The following is a 22,358-nucleotide window of genomic DNA, read 5'->3' as shown; positions in this document are numbered from 1 at the left end:
CTGAAAATTGATCCAAAATCTAGTTTATTTTTTTCCCAGTGAAATCTAGATTATTTCAAACAATTGGTTTTTCTTTCTTTCAATTTAGCTTTTGTTTTTATTTTTCCAATTTACGTGAGAAATTTTATACCAATTTTAGGTAGGGGCGTAATTAGGAGGGTTGGTTGGCAGTTCCGCCTCTATGAATTTTTTTCATTTAAACTTTTTAAAAATTTTAAATTGATAAAGAAAAATTATAAAGATTTAGGCTATTAAAATAGTGAAATTACATTTTTACTATTATAAAAATTACAATTTAATTTCGACCCTTAAAATTTTCCCCCATTTATAAACATTAATTAATTTACCGATATTTATCGGACCAAGCGACAACGTATATAATAATTTCAAGTACAATTTTTTATTTTAAATTTTATAATTGAAAACAATAAATATTTTCTTATTAAAATATAATCCAACTTGATTTCAAAAATCAAAATGTACTATAACGTTTCACATACCCAAAAAAAAAAAAAACTCAAATTGCACCATCGCATTTCACAATCATCAGTGAAATCAAAGAGACTGGAGAACAGCATTGCATTTATTTCTGTCGATCCATTTCTTGCTGATTGCGTTAGACTAAATAGTAAATTCCATTTGGTTCATGCATGTTTTCCGTCATTATCTAACCTATTTTTCATCTCCACATTGATTGAACTAGGACTAGGAGTTTATCTCCTATTTGTTAATTCTCTTATTTATTTCATAAAGGTTATAATGAAATGAAAATCTGTTAAATTTAAATTCCCAGTAAGTATAACAGCTACACAGTTTATTTAAAATGGAATATTAGCAAACTTAAATATTTTTTTTAGTTACGTAATCATAAATAATAATTAAAGGATGATAAATATTTCTTAATAATTTAGAAAATAAATACGTAATTATCTTAATAATAACTGGAAATTACAGGACATAATTGGTGTGAAGTGAGATATATCCATTGCCATCGCTCATTATCAGATTCCGATATCCAACTATACCGGTCTTTCATATTGAACCAATGTCGGAGCATTTTTCTTTGTGATGTTAGCCATAGTGGTTGAAATTAAAGGAATGCTCTATTTCATCAACTACCCACTATTATACACATTAATTTCAATTTCAGTATTATTTTCTTTTCATGGACCACTTTGCATTTTGTATTTTATTAGCAATATCATCTCGGGCTGCCAGATTTTTCTTAAAATGGGATATACAAATGTTTTATTTTTCATTAATTACTTCAATTATATATTAAAATATAATGCATATCTTTTTAAAAATACTTTTTTATTTTTAATTAAAGTAGAATTTTATTTTTAAATTCATAACTTTTCATGATTTTTCTTGATAATAAATTAGTGTATGTTCATCTCTCTTATTCCTCATTCCAGTTTAATTAGCTACACTCTTTAAATATTTTATTTTATAATTAAGTATTTATTATTTCAATCTATGTATTATCCAATTTTTTTTAGAAAATCATCCAGTATTTAAAATATAACAATTTATATGAATCATGTTTGCCTTTTGAAGATGTAGGATGGAATTAAATGGTGTTTTTATGCTCTTAAATTATATTTAAAGGAAAAAAACAATGTACAGAGCCGAAATGAGTATTATCTAAGAAAATTATGAAAATTGAAAAATTATGAAAATGTGAAAAATAATATTTTTTTTAAATTTTTGGGTACCAAGTCATATTGAAAAGTTAGTTAATTAATTACTAATGATCGAAGAAAGACTTGATAAACTCATTATTATATTAAACTAATCAAATGTGTGAAAGGCACTGAAGCCTACCTTCTTCACAGAATTGGCTAAAAGGAAAAAAAAAGAAAGTCGGCACGCCATTTATAATATAATAAAGTAAACCACAAGGAAAATATATGAAGTTAATGTGCTTTTCTTTTTGTGAGTGACATTGTGCTTAATTCTCTTTGCCCTTATAAAAATCTAGTTAAATATAAATTTAATGATAAATTTGACCACTAATATTTATACATGTTTTATTAAAATGCTCCTAATTGTATTTTTAAATTTTTTTGGCCATCAACCTTTATTTTTTAAATTACTTTTTTATGAGATATGATGAAAGTACCATTAAAAAATTTAACGAGATGATGTAGAATTTCATATGTGGAATATTTTTAATGAGATATAATTTATTACTTAGATAACTCAATAAAATAATTACATGTGGAAAATAATAAAATAAATAAACAATTCTTGAAGTTACAAAATAACTCTTAATTTAAAGAAAATAAATGTAATTATCTTAAAAAATGTTTCAAAATGAATGCATTTATTAATTATCTTTTTAAACCTCTCAGTTAACAAACTTTGCATTTATTTTGAAACATTTTTTTAGATAATTATGTTTTTTCTTCAAATTAAGAGTTATTTTATTAATTTTATGTATGATTTATTTATTTTATTATTTTCACATGTAATTATCTTATCAAGTTACCTAAATAATAAATTACATCTACATTATCCCGTTAAATTTTTAAAGATACTTTTATCAAACCTATTAGAAAAAGCAGTTTGAAAAAAATTAATGATAAAAAAAGACTTAAAATATAATTAGGGTCATTTTGACAAAATATGTAAGTATTAGTGGTCAAATTTGTGATAAAAAGTGAAGAAGAAGCAGCAATGATAACATTAAAGTAGATTCAATGATCCAAACCTAACAAACACCCCATTTTTATTATTTTGGGAAATTAGAAAGAAGTTCATTGATATGAAATCTGTATTTAATTTTGCTTTATGGATGTCCAATACAATTTGAGTGGCATAGGTGTCACACTCAGCATCCCACATGCACTATAAATCTCTACTCAACAATGTTTCATTTTACAAAAGAGGATGGCTGCTTCAATATTTTTCCAAGAATCCAATTCCTCTGTTTTCATCCCCTTTGGTAACTCTGTTTGTAGTACAGATCTAATTACAAAATTTCCCAAAATTATCGACTCTTCACCCTATAGATAATTTCTTTTCCCTTTCTGATTGATTAGTTTAATTTTTCGCCAAAAAGAAATTAATTAGTTTATTTCTAAAATTTTATTTTTTTATTTGTTGAAATAATAACAATGAGAATTATATTATATTAGGATAATCTAAGTATTAAAATTTTTAGATTTCAATAAAATTTTACTACATTATTAATTTTAAAGACATAAAATTATTATATATTTGTTTCGATTCGATCTAACTTTAATTAAATTATTTGTGAGAACAAAAAATTTTAAATTATTTTTAAAAAGTAAGAAGCAAATAAAATTAAATTTATCTACGGTTTTCTCCCAATAACCCTAAATTAGTTTCAATATTAATTTATTTTCTTTTTAAATATAAATTTCTTGTTTTTAAATAATTCTAGTAGAGGAGATTGAGTTTGAGTTTGAGAGGATATTAGGATGATACTAATAGAAATTATTTAAAAAATATTTATCATTCAATACAAGAAATAATTTAAAATTATTATAAAATTACATGAATGCATAACATAATTATTTAAATAAATAAAAATAATTACATCAATAATAAACTAAAGACAACACTATTATAGATATGATTATTTATTTAATAAAAAGAATTTGGTTATATACCACTTTTAATAAAATATTGTCAAATTTCATTGAATGCCAAAACCGAGTTTAAATCCAATCATCGATGATTTTAATTTAACCGTACTAATAGTTCAGTAATTATTGTTTTAATCTCTCCAGATTAAACGTACCCATTAAAAAAATGGATCCTGAAATTTCTACAAAATTTCTACCACGAAAGCATGGCGAAAAAAGGAATAAAAAGCAAAACATTGGGGTGGTTGGCATTTTATCTCTATATAAACCGTTGTCCCCTTTGCACCCAAAGCTCACATCATAAAGCATAGTTTTCCTGGTCATAAGTTTCAAGTTCAGGTTCAGGATCTTGTCTTCAGTTTACCAAATCTTTATTCTTCTTCTTTTGAGTACTACTGCAAGTGCAGAATTCATAAAAGTTTCCCCTTTCTGTAGTTGACAAGTGCTTGATCAGGTTGAGTCCAAAATCTATCCTTTCTCCAAGCTGTGAGTTTTTTGGTTGTTTCTTACTAAACACCATAAGCATAAATAAAATTAGCAAAACTTGTTGTTGTTTATGGGAGGTTTAATTCCCAATTACGTAAAGTATGTATCCAATTTACTTATTTACTTCAAACTGTAGTGTTCCATTTGTGTCCATGCAACAGAGCCAAATATTGTATGTTATCCTGGAAATCATCATCTCCCACATTAGGATCAACTCAGTAATGGGTCCATTTTTGTGATTCAGAATGTGGAAGCTGAAGGTTGCAGAGGGTGTGGATGGGCGGTACTTGTACAGCACAAACAACTACGCGGGGAGACAAACCTGGGAATTCGACCCTGACAGTGGCACCCCTGAAGAGCGAGCCCAGGTTGAAGAGGCTCGCCAAAATTTCTACCAAAACCGCCACCATGTCAAGCCTAGTGCTGACCTCCTTTGGCGTATGCAGGTATCTAATTATCTCTTTTTTAAACAGTCTTTTGCATGCCCGACCCGTTTTCCACTTGCACACCACCTCGTATGATTTGAAACGATTCACACTTTTGAATTTGGAAATTTTACCCACCCCTTTTAACAAGTTTAGTTTTTTTTTTGTAAATTCCTTGGAGGCTTGGACCAAAACTGAGGGACCTTCTCTCTCTCTCTCTCTCTCCCTCTCTCTATTTATATCCCATTTTTTGTCTTTTTTAGGTGAATTTGGTTTAAATATTCTTGGATTTCTTACGTCGACGTCTGTCATGAGTATGGCATTGCCTTAATCTAAAGGCCAAAATCATATGGTCCAGTATTTTGATTTTTGGTGTCAAAGAATTTGTAAGTGTACTAACGATAGAAAGCCAAAGATGAATTTACAAAATGTAGCTATCCGTAAAAGATGAGATCTTTTAAAACAAAATTCGAGATGATAAGGTTACTCTCAATTATTTTTTTTTTCATTTTCTTCTGTACATTATAGAATGGGCTGAACTTCAACCTTTATTTTTTTTTCTTGGATTAAGATACGAGATTAAGAATTTTCTGAACCTGGAATTCATTTATTTTAAAACCATATAAAAAACAAAAAAGTTATTATTGTAATTTAAATAAAAATTTATATTAGTTTTGAAAAGTCAAAAGTAATTAAAAGGAATTTAAAAAACCTACTAAACAAGACTACTCTTTTCTTTTTTAATAATATTTTTGTAAAAGTCCAATGTTTAAATATAGAAGGAAACAGATAATTTATAAATTTATGATTAGTGGTTTAGGTTTAAGCAATTAACACGAAATATCTGGCACAAAGTCACATACTACTGATTTAATGACGTAGCCAGAAAATAAAACCATCGTGTATACAAAATCCTGTTTGATAGAGAAGTGCTATAAAATTTTAAATTAGTAATTATGAAATTATATTTTAATATTTTAAAAATTAATAAAAATTTGATTTAATTCTTTAAAATATAAAAATATAAACTATTAAAATAGTAAAATTATTTTATTATTATTATAAAATATACAATTTAATTCCGTATCAAATTTTTTTATAACTCTTATACATTTATGATCTTTACAAATTTGAAGCATCTTTATTGGGGTTAACCAACAACAAATTTTTCATTAAAACTATAGTTTTAATAGCTTCACAAGTTTTTTTTTTTTTAAATTTAGATCTATATTTGATGCATATATCATATAAAATTTATATGTAAACCGAATAACGGGATTCAATAAAAAAATTATGTACATTTATTATAAAAGTTTTAATGGAATGGGATGATCTAATTTACTACTATATAAAATAAAATGAGTGGATATTCTTTTATCTTCTTTGCTTTTTTTTTGGGGGGGGGGGTTTCAAAATGAATTATAAGATAAATAAGTAATGGTGCGATATGAAAGTGGAGACAGAAAGAAGGAAATGGCAAAAGCGGAAAGAAGAAAAGGGTAGAAATAGCGACGACTTTGAAAGTGTCGTCCAAAGTTGTTTCTACGTGACTGCACTCACCATGTGTTTTCGCGTGGAGTTTCTGTTTACATTCTTTTTCGTACACTTCCATTCCATTTCTCATCATTTTCTTCATAGACTTATACCTTGCACATAAATAAATAATAAAAGGAAATTTTTTGATACCCTAATTAGATTTTGGAATTTACAAATATTGTATAATAAAATATTTTAAAATATCAAAATTTTAAATAAATAAATGGTTTAAATACAGGCACCCAAATAAATAATTTAAATTTTGGTAAAAGAATGATAAGATTTTATGTCAAACGTAACAACGATTTATACATTTTATTTATATATACATTTAAAAATAATTTAACTATCTACCATACATAAAATATAGATTATTGATGCTTTAAATATATTATTATCCATTTTTCAAAGGAATCTTTTAAAGGAATTTTCTAATATCCTCATGGCTGGGAATGACTGGCCTAAGTATGATATTAATATATTTTATTTTTACTTAAGTTCGGTCTGACTGGAAATATGAACCTAAAATTTTGCCTAAATTCATCATTATTTGCAAAAAAAACTAATTCAAGTCCATTTAGGCCCACCATATTATTTTTTAAAAATATTTTTAATATTTTATTTTAATATTTAATAATTATATATATTTTATTTATTGAAAATTTTCATATAGTATTTTAATATTATTTTAATATTTACATTAGTGTAGTATTATATATTTAATATAAGTTTATTTTTAATATGTTCTAAATTACATAATATATAAAAATATCATAGTATAAAATATTATATAAACTTAAAAATAGATTGGATTAGACCGGATTTGAGTCTTGAATGTTTAAACTCGAGTCAAATTCACCATTTAAACAAACCTAAATTTTTATCTAAATTCTTCCAAATTTTAGATAAGTTTTATCCTATCTATAAATAGTTATAATTGATACTCCACCCTACAATGCCTAAAAAGTCCTACACTGTCATCAATTAATGCTAGTTTTGGTGATTTATGACCTACCTTAAAATTTCTATAGGTTACGGGTAAATTTCAATTTTACTTGCGGTTAGTTTAAAAATAGTAGTGACGGTAAGATTAGATATTATAGCGATACTGTAGCGTGAGACAAAAAGTAAACTAAACGCACCGCACCGCACCTAATCGCCCATCCAAACCCACCCTTAACAATTCACCTTGTGTAAAATATTTTAATAAAATTTGAAAAAGTAGAGACCGAAATGATAACCATAATGATCATATCTATATATAAAGAAAAGGTAAAATTTTGAGTCTTTTTATTTATATTTCCAGGCTCTTTCTAATTTCTCTTTTTTTTATATGAAAGCAGAAGCTTAAATTTCTTATAGGAAAAAATGAAGTAATTAAAATAATTTGGTGATTCATATTATATTATGAGTATGTAAAATTTACTCCATTTTTTTTTCTTTTTGCAGTTTCTGAAGGAAAAGAATTTCAAACAAAGCATACCAGCAGTGAAAATTGAAGATGGTGAGCAAATCACGTATGAGAAGGCCACAACAACACTGAGGAGGGCTGTGCATTTCTTCTCTGCTTTGCAAGCCAGCGACGGTCATTGGCCCGCTGAAAATGCTGGTCCATTGTTTTTCCTTCCACCCTTGGTAAATTTCATTCACTAGGACTTGTCCATCAACTTTTTAACTAAATGCGGGTGCTAATGTTGTCTACTCAAAATTGTAGGTTTTCAGTATGTATATTACTGGACACCTTAACACCGTATTCCCTGAAGAGCATCGTAGAGAAATCCTTCGTTATATATACTATCATCAGGTACTTATATTTTCTATATTTTGGTATAAAATTGTTATATATCCAAGTAAAATTGAAGAGTTCAATGGATGTGATGGCAGAATGAAGATGGTGGATGGGGATTACATATAGAGGGTCACAGCACCATGTTTTGTACAGCTCTTAGCTACATTTGCATGCGTATTCTCGGGGAAGGACCCGATGGCGGACTGGACAATGCTTGTGCGAGAGCCCGCAAGTGGATTCTTGACCATGGCAGTGTCACTCATATGCCCTCTTGGGGGAAGACTTGGCTTTCGGTATGCATCAATGCACATGTTGCACAAACTGGCCTTTAAAATTTACCCATTTTTCAGATAAGAATGTTCCCTTTTTCTTGTAGATACTTGGTGTTTTTGACTGGTCCGGTTGTAACCCAATGCCCCCAGAGTTCTGGCTGCTTCCTTCTTTCCTTCCTATGCATCCAGGTTTGCATGCGGTAATATTAGTTGATATATATCAACAATGGCAGCAATGAATCTGATTAATGTTCAATTGGAACTTTCAAATGTGCAGCTAAAATGTGGTGCTACTGTCGTATGGTGTACATGCCTATGTCATACCTATATGGCAAAAGGTTCGTCGGCCAGATCACACCTCTCATCGAACAACTCAGAGAAGAACTCTACCTTCAACCTTACAATGAAATTAACTGGAAGAAAATACGCCATCTATGTGCACCTGTGAGTTTGACTTTGTTGTGTACAAATTACAAACTGCAAAGGCAATGAACCACATTACAGTTAAGTTAATATAACATTGATAAACAATTTGGTGTTACAGGAGGATATATACTATCCACATCCTTTGATTCAGGATCTGATGTGGGACAGTCTATATATATGTACCGAACCGCTGCTTACTCGTTGGCCTTTTAACAAGTTGATCAGAGAAAGGGCTCTCCAAGTAACAATGAAACACATCCATTATGAAGATGAAAATAGTAGATACATCACCATTGGTTGTGTGGAGAAGGTAATTTTACAATCATAATTTATCAAAGGTAATAAGAAGGTTAAGGTTATGTCTATTTGATTGCTAACCATGTGGTGCCATTGAATGGACTAGGTGTTATGCATGCTTGCTTGTTGGGCTGAAGAGCCAAATAGTGATTACTTTAAGAAACACCTTGCTCGAATCCCGGATTATCTTTGGGTTGCTGAAGATGGGATGAAGATGCAGGTTTGTGTACATTCATTCACCAAAATAAACTTATTGATTGATTAAATCAGTAACAAGGAAAGATGTTACAAGCATAGATTTTCATTTAGAAAACTCCATGGTTACTGGTCTGCAGAGTTTTGGAAGCCAACAGTGGGATACCGGTTTCGCCATTCAAGCTTTGCTTGCTAGTAACCTCACCGATGAAATCGGACCCGTACTCAAGAGAGGACATGACTTCATCAAGAAATCTCAGGTTCAATATAAGATTCATTCATCATCAAGTCATTTCAATCTTTTTCTGTTGCCCGTCGTATGTCGATCGACAATAACCGTTATCTTCCGATTACAACGAATAGGTCAAGGACAACCCTTCCGGTGACTTTAAGCAAATGTTCCGTCATATTTCAAAGGGATCTTGGACTTTCTCTGATCAAGATCATGGATGGCAAGTTTCTGATTGCACTGCAGAAGGCTTGAAGGTACTGATTTCTTTAGTCTCAATCAAATGCATTATAAAAATATGAGTGATGCATCTATTCTATAAATTCATGTTGACTTAACAGATGTTCCTCTATTTTACAGTGTTGCCTACTCATGTCCATGTTGCCACCAGAAATTGTTGGTGAGAAAATGGAACCTCAGCAATTATATGATGCAGTCAATGTTATACTCTCTCTGCAGGTAAGAATGTGCTCATTCTAGATTTTCAAGGATACCTGCTAGTCATAGCAAGTTGTCTATTTATATAAGCTTCAAATGCTTCACTTGTTCTATATAGAGTCAAAATGGAGGATTAGCTGCCTGGGAGCCTGCAGGAGCTCAAGAGTGGCTGGAAGTAAGTGCTTAAGCCCTTGACATCTGTTAGGCTATTGAACTATGGTTTACTCTTTCTTAGTTTTCACATGTTAATGATGGTTCCTTGTATGTTGCTCTTGTTCAGATGCTTAATCCCACCGAATTTTTTGCCGACATAGTCATCGAGCATGAATACATTGAGTGTACTGCATCTTCAATCCATGCTTTAGTTATGTTTAAGAAGTTGTACCCTGGGCACAGGAAGAAAGAAATCGAGAATTTCATCACGAATGCCGTACACTACCTCGAAGATATACAAATGCCTGATGGTTCATGGTAAGTTTGATTCGGGATAAATCGAATAGACGTTTTGTGATTAGAATTGAATCATATCGAACACTTAACAGGTATGGAAACTGGGGAGTTTGCTTCACATATGGTACATGGTTTGCACTCGGAGGCCTTGCAGCTGCAGGCAAGACATACATCAACTGTGAAGCTATGCGGAGAGGTGTTGAGTTCCTACTTACAACACAAAGAGAGAATGGTGGGTGGGGAGAGAGCTACAAATCATGTCCTGAAAAAGTAAATCTCCAATGTCACAAACAATTAATCTGCCCTGTTTGATACCAAGGGTTTAATGGTTTAATTAGTAACACCAATGTGGTTGGTGATGCAGATATATGTACCTCTTGAAGATGGCAGATCAAACTTGGTGCATACTGCATGGGCTATGATGGGCTTGATTCATGCTGGACAGGTGAACCTGATGCTTTTGTGGAAGCTTAGGCTTTGAGGATACAAATTGAAACTTAAATATAATATTGATAACCCGGTTTAACTACAACTCGCTTGTTTTAAACAGGCGGAAAGAGACCCAAGGCCTCTGCACCGTGCTGCAAAACTAATAATCAATTCTCAGTTGGAAGATGGCGACTTTCCCCAACAGGTGCTAATATAATATTTATATAGCTTACTGAAAATCCTAAAAGAAAGAGAGATCAAACAGTGATTTCATTTCAACCTAACAATTGAATCCTATTGGTGACAGGAAATTACTGGAGTGTTCATGAAAAACTGCATGTTACACTATGCAGCCTATAGGAACATTTACCCACTGTGGGCACTTGCAGAGTACCGGAAACGTGTTCCATTGCCATAATCCTCTGTCCAAACATGTTGGAACTTGACTCATCGAACGCCAAAAGAAATGGCGGATTATATAGATTAATTTATTGATTTCTGTATACTATTTCTTTTTTATTTTTCACAAAGGTGGTCATGAATGTACAAAAGTCAATGAGTGGATGTCATCACATAAGTGGACAAAATAAGCTTGTAAAATGGTATACCCACAAATCATATTTTAAGTAAATGAATCCGCTTTGCCCACAGAGACCAAGTTTTCATGGATTTATTTCATCTGTTAAGTATATAAGTGTGGTTAAAAATGTCCATCAAATTATTTTTTTCACATGGTATTAGTAAGTGGAATAAGAAATTTTGAGGAAAAGATTTTGGATTGGAAGACAATCATAAATAAAGACAAGTTTACTTATAAAAATGATAAAGAATTAGAAAGCTCAAATTTGTCAAGTTTGGTTTTAAGGAGTAGCATGAAATTTAAATGTAAAATTTCACAATTATTTAACGGCACACAATATTATCTAAACCCGGCTGATTTAGATTAGATTAATCAAAGTATTAATTTTAAAAAAATTGAATCAATTGAGCTAATTTTTAATATTTTAGTAAATAATTTATTTAATGAAATCATCAAATCAATCAATTTTATAATCGATTCCATTTTGAAAAGCTTAACCACAGTTGCGTTAAGGGTTGATACTAAGGGTGGAAAGAAATGTTAATTTTATTTAAAGTTCCTTATGAGAGCAGTGTTGTGTCTTACAGATGTACATCTCCTAATTTAATTTCCTGGTTGGAATGATTGCCAATAGGCAGAAGTTAAATTTCACGACTCAACAAATGAGTGATTTGTGACAACTATTGTGTTCTATGGATTAAAATATTATGATATGACGCACTTTTCTTTTTTCAAGATCGTTAATTAGTATTAATTAAATTAATTAAATTTTTTAAATTTTTTAATTAAATTAAAATATTTTAATTAATTCAATCAGTTAATCGAAATTTATATATTTTTATTTTAATTGAAATAAATAAATTGATAAGGTTCATTTGGCCAAATTAAAATTACATATAATTTGTATTATTAATTATTAAGTTCGATTAATTTAATTAATTACTCAATTTTAAATTAAATTAATTGATAATCAAACTTTTAAAATATCATTAACCGACTCTTAATCGAATTAGGTCAACTATTTCGATTTCTATCAAATACCATAAGGACACTAAAAATTAGTATATTATTAATTATATGTTGTTAATAAATTTGAAAATTAAAAATTAAAATATCGATATTTAATTATGATCTTTGTGTTTTATAAAGGGTTTTCTTTTTTGTAAAACACCAAGAAATTATTTCCTTGCCCTATTCGATTAATCGTTGAGATATGACAATATTTTATTCATTATGAAAACAATATTTTTTATTCATCCGATTTTGAGAAAGGATATTCTTTATTAACAATAATCAATAAAATCCTACCATATTTTGCAGTTAGGAATTTACTAATAGTTGGACGACTACTAGTGTATTTTACCTAATAATAATAACTTCTATCTATTTTACATCTATTCTTATAATCACCTTTTTTAATATCACAAGACGTGGTTCAATATGTTTTATGGTTTAACAATATTAACTTTTTAAGATTCGTGATTATTTATTTTAATAATATTATCTCTAAAGTTTAAATTTAAATTCTCCATGTAAGTGAAATGTGCCATATTTATACCCTCAAGAATGATTGATTTTTAGATGTCTAATATACATTCTTATAACTTTGCTTTCTTTTAAGAGTTATAAAAAGGCATAAAAAATTAGTACGAGTAAAAGGTCTCATGTTTAAAATTTTTTAGGCTTTTTAATTTTGTATCCCAAATTATAAAAAAGATTAAAGGAAAATGAGTAACTTACCTCGTTTAATACAAGGTAGAGTGTTGTGTGGTGACCATGGAGATTTGGAGAGGCAGGAAAAAGCCCCCTCTTTAGTCTCAAGCCTCTTTTTGTTTAAGAAAAAGAAATGAGAGATTGTCTTTTTATATGGGCCTTTGTAATAACAACATTCTACATTTAGGGGCCATCGATATAAGGATATAATAGGTGGAACCCTAATGAGACGTGATAGTATATGCATATATATATATATATATATATATATATGTATAAGATAACTATAAACTGTAAAATTCCAAAAAAGAAAGTGTTAAAACTAACACTTCTTTAATTCCGTTTAATTTCGATATGGAGTAAAATTAACTTCTTTAAATTAAATTACTTTAATTTTATCAATTTTAAAAATATACAATTAATTATAATGTTAAAATTTTTTTGTTAATCGTATTTAATTTTGGTTGGTATATTAATAAATTTATGTAAAATATTAATATAAAATATCTTAAGATAAATGAAAACGTAATTGATTTACAGCCACGAACACCTCAAGAAATAAATTGACAGTGACAAGTATGGCCTCAATTTAGATAGTCAGCACACATTAGTTGATTATAGCCGACTGGAGTCTGATGTTTAATGGATCCAACTACCTCTCTTTAATATCACAAGACGTACATTGTCTCGTTATCTTTTCAGTTCATATCATCACTGCCAAACATTTCAAGCACCAAACACTTGCGTTCTTTTTCAGCAATGAAGTGATCAGTTTCATATAGGCAAGTAACCGACGTCGTGCCTTTGATTTATCTTCTTTTCAATCGGAATGAAAAGCTAGAGTTAATTCATCGTCAAGATGGCGTCAGCTTTAGCAGGAGATGATCTGTCGGCAAGATCAATGAGCAGCGGGCGTGGGGGTTGGGGGTCGGCGAGGTTCCGGGATATTTGGCAAACTCCGCCCGAAGTGTTCGAGAGGAGCCAACGGCATGACACGGAGGAGGATCTCATTTGGGCTGCCATCGAACGACTTCCCATGTATGATCGCCTTCGGAAAAGTATGATAAGGAAAGTTGGTGATAATGGGAAAGTTGTTCTTCACGAAGTTGATGTAACTAAGCTTGGACAACAGAATAAGAAGCAACTCATAGACAGTATTTTGAAGGTTGTCGAACAAGATAATGAAAATTTTCTCAGGAAATTAAGGGATCGAACTGATAGGTATGTACATGATGCCAGCTTGCTGCTATCTCATTTTTAGTAAAAACCAACTTCTTCTAACTTGTATATTTTTATATTACATTGAAATCGATAAGCTTTGTATTAGAAAAAAAAAAACCTAAATTAGAAGAAGTCAGGTTGGAATCATATAGTAAAATTTTATTGGGAGGAGAATACCACCCCAATCTGAACAACTATACTCAAACTGTATTATATGTAAAACCTTTAATTATTTTTGTCTAAAACTATTTATCTAAAATGTTTTTAGAATTTAAATTTTATGGATAATTGATTTGATTAATTCTTTTTTAGAATTTAAACAAAATCGATTTCTGATCTAATATATGGAATTGGGTTATGGATGATGAAGAGTTGGCATTGAAATTCCAAAAATTGAAGTTAGATTTGAGCATTTATCAGTTGAAGGAGACGTTTACGTCGGAAGCCGAGCTCTTCCTACACTGCTTAATGTTACCTTGAATATCATAGAGGTATCCCTTCACTCTTTTTCTTTTCATTTATAAGTTTAAATTGTATTAGAATAATTTTAAAGGATTAATTTTTAATGATTAATAAATTGTGAATAAATTCGAATTATTAAATTGACATTATTGAGAGGACTTTATTTAAATATTACTATTGGCTCAAACAAACTTAAACTGATAAAAATAACAAAAATAAAAATATTAACTTTTAAACATCATATATTTTTACAAGGTTTTAAATAATATCATAACATTAATCATTTTAAAATTTTAAAATTTATATTGATTGAACCAAAATTAATCAATAATAATAGTGAAGTAATATTTAGGATTTATGGTTAGTGTTAGTGAGATTTAGGGTTTATGATTTAAAGTTTAAGTAAAAAAGTAATTATATTTAATTTGTATTCATTTATACTATGTTTAAGTTGATAATTATGTAGGTGTCTCATATCAATTTATTTAAAAAGTAACCTGTTTCACATAAAATTTACTTTAAACCTCAAAAGAGTTTAACTTAAAAGAAATCAACAAAGATTCAGATTAGAAGTTAGGGCATTAAAAATATCAAAGTTTGAAATTTACCATTTTATAATATTACTTATGGCACAACTTAACTGAGTGCTACAAATCAATTTTTAGGGTTAAGTTAGATCCAAAAACTTTGGTTGTATTGGTAATTATAGTTTATTTTTATTACAGTATATTCTAATTTCGATAACTAATATATTTTTTAATTTTTTATGGTGCCATGAACCATAGAGTATTCTTGGATTGGTTCGGCTTGTACCTTCTAGGAAAAGAAAGATTGAGATACTTAAAGATGTCAGTGGAATTGTGAAACCGTCAAGGTAATTTAGGAAAAGAGAACATCAATTATCATTTCAACTTATTTGTAAATTTGGATGGAGAAATCAGCAATGTTAAATTAACTTGTTAATGAGGATATAATTTGAAGGATGAAATGTCCAGTTATTTATGGATTAATGATCTGTTCTGAAAATTTATAGGATGACCCTAGTTTTGGGTCCTCCAGGTGCAGGGAAAACAACATTCTTGCAAGCACTTGCAGGAAGGCTTGATCAGGATCTAAGAGTGAGTCTCTTTAAGATTTCTTTTTCCATAGGACTAACAATGGAATTATCTTAAATATTTAGCTTCAATAACTTGGCATTGTTGGGCAGTCTAGTGGGAGAATCACATATTGTGGTTATGAAATGAGTGAGTTTATTCCTCAAAGAACATGTGCTTATATCGGTCACCATGATGTTCACCATGGTGAAATGACAGTGAGGGAAACATTGGATTTCTCGGGACGGTGTCTCGGTGTTGGCACCAGATATGAAATATTGAAAGAGCTCTCAAATCGGGAAAAAGAGGCAGGGATCAAGCCAGATCCTGAAATTGATGCATTCATGAAAGCAACAGCTATGGCAGGCCAACGAACTAGCTTGGTTACAGATTATGTTCTTAAGGTTGTTTGGTTTTCATCTAAGTTTTCTATTTGTCTACTAAACCCCAATCCAAGCACATTAACCCGTTTTAAGAATCTTTTAATCAGATACTTGGACTAGAAATGTGTTCGGATACTCTGGTCGGGGACGACATGCGTAGAGGTATTTCTGGTGGTGAAAAGAAGCGTTTGACCACTGGTATGCTTCTACCAAAATTTGAATTTCTCCTGAGAATGGTGCTGAATGTTGTTAGATATTGGCAGTCTAATAGTTTGGGTTCGCCTGAATTGCAGGAGAGATGTTGGTTGGTCCAGCAAAGGCCTTCTTCATGGACGAAATATCGACGGGGCTGGACAGTTCTACCACTTACCAGATTTGCAAGTTCATGAGGCAAATGGTTCATATCATGGATGTAACCATGGTCATTTCTCTTCTGCAACCAGCACCCGAGACATACGATCAGTTCGACCACCTTATCCTACTTTCGGAAGGTCAAATTGTCTACCAAGGTCCCACCCAAGGTGTCCTTGAGTTCTTTGAATACATGGGTTTCAAATGCCCTGAAAGAAAAGGAGTTGCAGACTTTTTGCAAGAAGTAACTTCCAAGAAGGACCAACAGCAATATTGGTTCAGAAAAGACCAGCCTTATAGTTATGTTACGGTTTCCGAGTTTGTGCAGGGGTTCAACTCATTCCACATTGGCCAACAGCTTGAATCCGATCTGAGGGTTCCTTATGACAGATCAGTAGCACGCCATCCTGCAGTAGTTACAGAAAAATATGGCATTTCAAACTGGGAGTTGTTCAGGGCATGCTTTGCAAGGGAATGGTTGCTAATGAAACGTAACTCATTCGTGTACATATTCAAGACTGTCCAAATTACGATCATGTCATTGATTGCCATGACCGTATTTTTCATAAAAGAAATGCATGCAGGCAATTTGGAAGACGGTTCGAAATTTTTCGGAGCTTTGTTTTACAGTCTAATCAATGTAATGTTTAATGGGATGGCAGAACTTGCAATGACAATTTTCAGGCTTCCTGTTTTCTATAAACAAAGGGACTTCTTGTTCTATCCTCCATGGGCTTTTAGCCTTTCCATTTGGATCATCAAGATCCCATTGTCATTATTGGAATCTGGAATATGGATCTGCCTCACATACTACACCATTGGATTTGCTCCAGCTGCTAGCAGGTAGAGTGTCTCCACATTTTCACAATCACCATTCTCACATACCACGAAATTAGTAGTTTCTTCACAACCATGAAAATTAGGAACCTTAGTCAGAGTTTAGTTATTCTATTTCTATCTCCTAATAATCACTGGTTTAGTGAACACTCAAAACTAACACTTTAAACTATAAACTGTAACAGTTTCTTTTATATAATAATTCTTTCCCTTTTATATATCCAGGTTCTTCAGACAGTTCCTGGCATTCTTTGGCATACATCAAATGGCTTTATCCCTCTTTAGGTTCATTGCTGCTGTAGGAAGAACACAAGTCATTGCAAACACATTGGGTACCTTCACCTTGCTAATGGTTTTCGTGCTTGGAGGTTTCATTGTTGCAAGAGGTAGGTAAATTCATCTATAATTACTATCAAAGAGCATTGCAGTTAAACCAAGCAGTAAGCAAAAGGGAAAGCAATATGGTATTCCTATTGTCAAAATTCTATTAGATGATTGTTTCCGTTTATCCTTTGATCTATATAATTAATATTTTACATTTTTTTCTGGTTATAATCCGCTTTGGTTCAAGCATGGTAACCCTTTGTCTAATTGCAGATGACATTGAACCATGGATGATATGGGGCTACTATTTGTCTCCAATGATGTATGGACAAAATGCCATCGTCATGAATGAATTTCTTGATAAAAGATGGAATAGAGTAAGATCTCTTCCCTTTTATTTGTCTTCCAATTTGAAGCATATATGCAAGTCTATGTATATGTATATGTCTATATAGTATGGATGCATCTCTGTGTATAAGCACTGGTTAGGCACTTACATTTTCTTGACCTTACTGTACCACAAAATGCTGTATATGCAGCAAAATAATGACACCAGAATTAATGCAACTACAGTCGGACAAGTCCTTCTAAAGAGTAGAGGTTTCCATACAGAAGATTGTTGGTTTTGGATTTCTGTTGCAGCGCTGTTCGGATTTTCTGTTCTCTTCAACATTTTATTCATTGTGGCGTTGACTTACCTCAACCGTAGGTTACCTTATTAGTTTCTTTCATTTTAATGAAATCTCAGTACTTCAAACAACTGCTATATGAATCAAAATCCAACTTTAGGGCTGCTTGCTTTCGTACTTGTAATCTCTTCCATCCGAAAGAAATTTCAATTTTGACACGTGGTTTTTATGTGAACCAATTTTCAGCTCTGCGTGATTCCAAAGCAATAGTTGTTGATGAAAATGAAAATACGAACAAGAAAGAGTCATCCTCGGGAAAAAACATACCAGGTAAGGAAACATGCTGAATATTTGATCGAGAATGTTGTATCAACATGTCACTTCAAATCTTAAGGAACAAAACCATTCTTCCTATATGATGCTTTGCCTGAACTTTTGTGAGTGGATTGTAGGTACTGATCTGCCAGTGAGAAATTCTTTGGATGCCACCAACATCACGGGGCGACCCACTGGAAGAGGAATGGTGTTGCCTTTCAAACCACTTTCACTTGCGTTCAACCATGTTAGCTACTCTGTAGATATGCCTTCTGTAAGTTACTAATTCCTCATTCCTCAACACTTCCCATATTATTGTAATGTAAGATCAATGCAACATTCCATTCGAGAAAATTTTGATTTCAAGAGGCAAGCGGTTAAGGTGAAATGTTGGTTTTCTTTTTCTAGGAAATGAAGAGCCAAGGTGTTGAAGAGGATCATCTTAAGTTGCTACGAAATGTTAGTGGCGCTTTTAGACCAGGGATATTGACAGCATTGGTGGGTGTCACTGGTGCCGGAAAGACAACCCTGATGGATGTATTAGCAGGAAGGAAAACCGGGGGATACATTGAGGGAAGCATAAGCGTCTCTGGATATCCAAAGAACCAAGCTACATTTACTCGTGTCAGCGGCTACTGCGAACAAAATGATATCCACTCTCCTCATGTCACAGTCTATGAATCCCTGCTGTACTCAGCCTGGCTTCGTCTTTCTTCAGAAGTTGACACCAAGACAAGAAAGGTTATGCCATTTCCAAAAAAAGTTATCTTTCCCTTTCTGTTGTAATTACCAAAAAAAAAGGGTTTAAATTTGATACTCTGGACTATGCACAGATGTTCATTGAAGAGGTTATGGAGTTGATTGAGCTCAAGCCACTACGGGGTGCTATAGTTGGCCTTCCAGGAGTAGATGGTCTTTCAACAGAACAAAGGAAGAGGTTGACAATTGCAGTTGAATTGGTTGCTAATCCTTCTATCATCTTTATGGATGAGCCAACATCCGGGCTTGATGCCAGGGCTGCTGCAATTGTAATGCGGACAGTGAGAAACACCGTTGATACGGGGAGAACCGTAGTGTGCACCATTCACCAACCTAGCATAGACATTTTTGAGTCTTTTGATGAGGTGTATAGGCTTTATTTTGCTAGATTCTTGTCTCAGAATTTGCTGCCTATGCTTTCCTCTAAATTATTATTACATTTATGTTAGTCATTTTCAACTTGCTATTTTACTTGTTCAGTTGCTGTTGATGAAAAGAGGAGGGCAAATCATCTATGCCGGACCTCTTGGTCGCAACTCTCACAATCTTGTACAATATTTTGAGGTGAGCATTTGGTTTTTTGTAGGTCAATTAATGAGAGAAAATTCATATTAGACTGTTAAAATTTATCAGCAACATGTGCGCTACTTGCATTGCAGGCTATACCAGGAGTTCCAAAAATCAAGGAAGGATATAATCCAGCAACATGGATGCTTGAAATCACCGCTCCTGCAGTTGAGAATCAGCTGAATGCAGACTTTGCAGAAATTTACGCTGAATCCTCCCTTTATCAGTATGTTCCAATTCAATTCCATAATAGACGAAATTAAGAAGTGGTAGTTTGATATTTGCTTCCTCTTTATTGTTGTAAAACTTGCAGGAGGAATCAAGAAATTATTGAAGAGCTCAGTCGTCCGGTTCCGGGCTCCGAGGATCTCCACTTTCCGACCAAATATTCTCTACCATTCCTCTCTCAATGCAAGGTTTGTTTCCTGAAGCAACACTGGTCTTACAAGAGGAACCCTCGGTACAATGCTATTAGGTTCTTCATAACAATTGTCGTCGGAATCTTGTTCGGCCTTATCTTTTGGAACAAAGGACAACAAATGTAAGTAATGTGTTTCCTTTAATTCTCGGATTAAACAAAGATTATTGCCGTTGATTATACAATGTAACGCTAACAGCAAACTAGTTTTATATATTAACCATGAACAGAGCAAAACAACAAGATGTGCTGAACTTTTTCGGAGCGATGTACAGTGCAGTGTTTTTCCTTGGAGCAGTGAATGCTTCAACGGTGCAAGGCGTAGTTGCAGTAGAGAGAACCGTTTTTTATCGCGAAAGAGCTGCCGGAATGTATTCTGAATTTCCTTACGCGCTTGCTCAGGTGAAAATGATCAACTATGTCCATTGGAGTAATCTAATGACGGAATTTAAGTTGAAGTACTTAATTCGACCATCATTAATTTTAGACTTAGAATCATTGTCCCCACCTTACTTTGTTGTTCAGGTGGCAATAGAGATAATCTATACCGCAATCCAGACAGCGATCTACGTTGCACTCCTATACTTAATGATTGGGTATGAATGGAAGGCCAGCAACTTCCTATGGTTCTACTACTACATAACAGCAAGTTATGTCTACTTCACACTGTATGGGATGATGGTTATTGCTCTCACTCCAGGGGCACAAGTTGCTGCAATTGTCATGTCATTCTTCCTAAGTTTATGGAACATCTTCTCGGGTTTTCTCATCCCGAGACCACTAATCCCGGTATGGTGGAGGTGGTATTATTGGGCAACTCCAGTGGCTTGGACACTCTATGGCCTTATTACGTCTCAATTGGGTGACCGAAACTCCGATCTTGAGGTGCCTGGATTTCCCGACATTCCGGTTAAGAGATACATTAAGGAAATGTTCGGGTTCGAGTATGAGTTCCTTCCTGTAGTTGCTGTCGTACACATCGGTTGGTGTCTGCTGTTTTTCTTCGTATTTGCCTACGGTATCAAGTTCCTTAACTTTCAAAGAAGATAATTCTCTTGTTTCTTCAACGCGTATGTTAGTTATAGGATGGATGGTGTCACAAACGGCACACTACTCATATCACAACATCAAACAATACCCAGTAGAAACCACATCAGTAACATTCAACCTTTGATTTTAAAGCTGAGAATTGTTTATCAAAATCATATCCGTGATTAAATTAGTCATATTATTAGTTTTTGATCTAATGGACGGTTTAACTAATTTTCAATTAAACAAGAATAATAAAATATTAATTTTTTTAAAAAACTCCACACGCAATTTTAAATTTTTTAAGTAGAAAATAAAAACATTGTTGATAAAATTAAAAATTAAAATGTTAGAAAACATAAACCGAATAAAGAATAAACTTTCCCAATATCTTCCTTTAAATATTACTTTTACCAAATCTCAACTTTTCTATTTATCAATCTTCCATGTTTCATGTCCCTCAAACTCTCTTTCTCATATGAATTTCCACAGTTCTACGTGTTTTTTCTTTTTTGCAAGTCTTGGCTTTCCAATTCCCTCAGGGTCAAACCTTTTCTTCTCTTTTTTTTAGCTTAAGTAATGAGTGGGTGGGTGGGTGGGCGGGTCTCTTTTGTTTATTATTATTTTCTATTTTAAGGTTTTGGGCCGTGGTTTTCTTTCCTAAGCTTATTCGGTCTTTTTTTTTTTTTGAAAATTGATTTAATTAATTTTTTTAATTTTTTTATAATCGATTTGTGGTTTAATTACATTTTTTTATTGATTTATAATTTAAGCGAATTTTTACTAGTAATAGATCGATTCTCAATCCAATTAATTTGATCAATTGATCTAATTTTAAAACAGTGACATATTTTATTGATATAAGCTTTCTTCATTTACTATAAGTTTTGTTTTTGAATGAAAATATACCATAAGGTTTCTAATTGCTATGTCTTTCCATATTTGTATAATTCCAGCTATTTCTATAGAAGTAAAACAAGTGACATATTTTTCTGCTTTTAGTTTTAATGTTGTGGATTAGTTTTTTAATTTTGATTCTTTCATCATGAAATGCACATGCATTTTATATTTCTATCATGAAATGCAG

The 22,358-nt window shown here is 31.9% G+C and overlaps 2 protein-coding genes across 4 annotated transcripts; both read left to right on the top strand.

The window, feature by feature from the left end:
• The first annotated feature begins 3,902 nt into the window (after positions 1 to 3,902).
• Positions 3,903 to 11,239, top strand: LOC105770710 (beta-amyrin synthase). Of its 2 annotated transcripts, none has more exons than XM_012592029.2 (18): positions 3,903 to 4,071; positions 4,348 to 4,549; positions 7,514 to 7,699; positions 7,779 to 7,868; positions 7,949 to 8,146; positions 8,230 to 8,314; positions 8,403 to 8,569; positions 8,670 to 8,861; positions 8,955 to 9,068; positions 9,184 to 9,303; positions 9,407 to 9,529; positions 9,633 to 9,731; positions 9,829 to 9,885; positions 9,991 to 10,181; positions 10,253 to 10,430; positions 10,525 to 10,605; positions 10,711 to 10,794; positions 10,897 to 11,239. In XM_012592029.2, exons 2-18 carry the CDS (start codon positions 4,349 to 4,351, stop codon positions 11,005 to 11,007), a joined length of 2,277 nt encoding a protein of 758 aa, XP_012447483.1. In that variant the 5' UTR covers positions 3,903 to 4,071; position 4,348; the 3' UTR covers positions 11,008 to 11,239. The 2 variants fall into 2 exon arrangements, with proteins under 2 accessions (XP_012447483.1, XP_012447484.1); XM_012592030.2 differs by having other exon boundaries at positions 3,903 to 4,103.
• A 2,289-nt stretch (positions 11,240 to 13,528) lies between these two features.
• LOC105769231 (ABC transporter G family member 39) lies at positions 13,529 to 21,489 on the top strand. 2 transcript variants are annotated; one of them, XM_012589716.2, is made up of 19 exons: positions 13,533 to 14,103; positions 14,474 to 14,594; positions 15,351 to 15,439; positions 15,599 to 15,683; positions 15,773 to 16,063; positions 16,150 to 16,240; positions 16,336 to 17,236; positions 17,456 to 17,616; positions 17,828 to 17,931; positions 18,094 to 18,259; positions 18,430 to 18,513; positions 18,636 to 18,772; positions 18,907 to 19,239; positions 19,332 to 19,622; positions 19,738 to 19,821; positions 19,917 to 20,050; positions 20,138 to 20,365; positions 20,473 to 20,644; positions 20,768 to 21,489. In XM_012589716.2, the coding sequence occupies exons 1-19, from the start codon at positions 13,742 to 13,744 to the stop codon at positions 21,290 to 21,292; spliced, it is 4,359 nt and encodes a 1,452-aa protein (XP_012445170.1). In that variant the 5' UTR covers positions 13,533 to 13,741; the 3' UTR covers positions 21,293 to 21,489. The 2 variants fall into 2 exon arrangements, with proteins under 2 accessions (XP_012445171.1, XP_012445170.1); XM_012589717.2 differs by lacking the exon at positions 20,768 to 21,489 and having other exon boundaries at positions 13,529 to 14,103; positions 20,450 to 20,597.
• Positions 21,490 to 22,358: the final 869 nt, after the last annotated feature.

This window comes from Gossypium raimondii, chromosome 5, assembly GCF_025698545.1.
Source record: "Gossypium raimondii isolate GPD5lz chromosome 5, ASM2569854v1, whole genome shotgun sequence".
Taxonomy (NCBI): domain Eukaryota; kingdom Viridiplantae; phylum Streptophyta; class Magnoliopsida; order Malvales; family Malvaceae; genus Gossypium; species Gossypium raimondii.
This window is presented reverse-complemented; position numbering and strand designations above follow the sequence as displayed.

Bases quoted from the DNA above. Each gene is read 5' to 3' on its own strand.
- LOC105770710 (XM_012592029.2), top strand. From the start codon at position 4,349: ATGTGGAAGCTGAAGGTTGCAGAGGGTGTGGATGGGCGGTACTTGTAC. The intron at 9,304-9,406 runs GTTCAATATAAG...TACAACGAATAG, and splicing joins ACTTCATCAAGAAATCTCAG to GTCAAGGACAACCCTTCCGG. The intron at 10,431-10,524 runs GTAAATCTCCAA...TTGGTGATGCAG, and splicing joins ACAAATCATGTCCTGAAAAA to ATATATGTACCTCTTGAAGA.
- LOC105769231 (XM_012589716.2), top strand. From the start codon at position 13,742: ATGGCGTCAGCTTTAGCAGGAGATGATCTGTCGGCAAGATCAATGAGC. The intron at 16,241-16,335 runs GTATGCTTCTAC...CCTGAATTGCAG, and splicing joins AAAGAAGCGTTTGACCACTG to GAGAGATGTTGGTTGGTCCA. The intron at 17,932-18,093 runs GTAAGATCTCTT...CTGTATATGCAG, and splicing joins TTGATAAAAGATGGAATAGA to CAAAATAATGACACCAGAAT.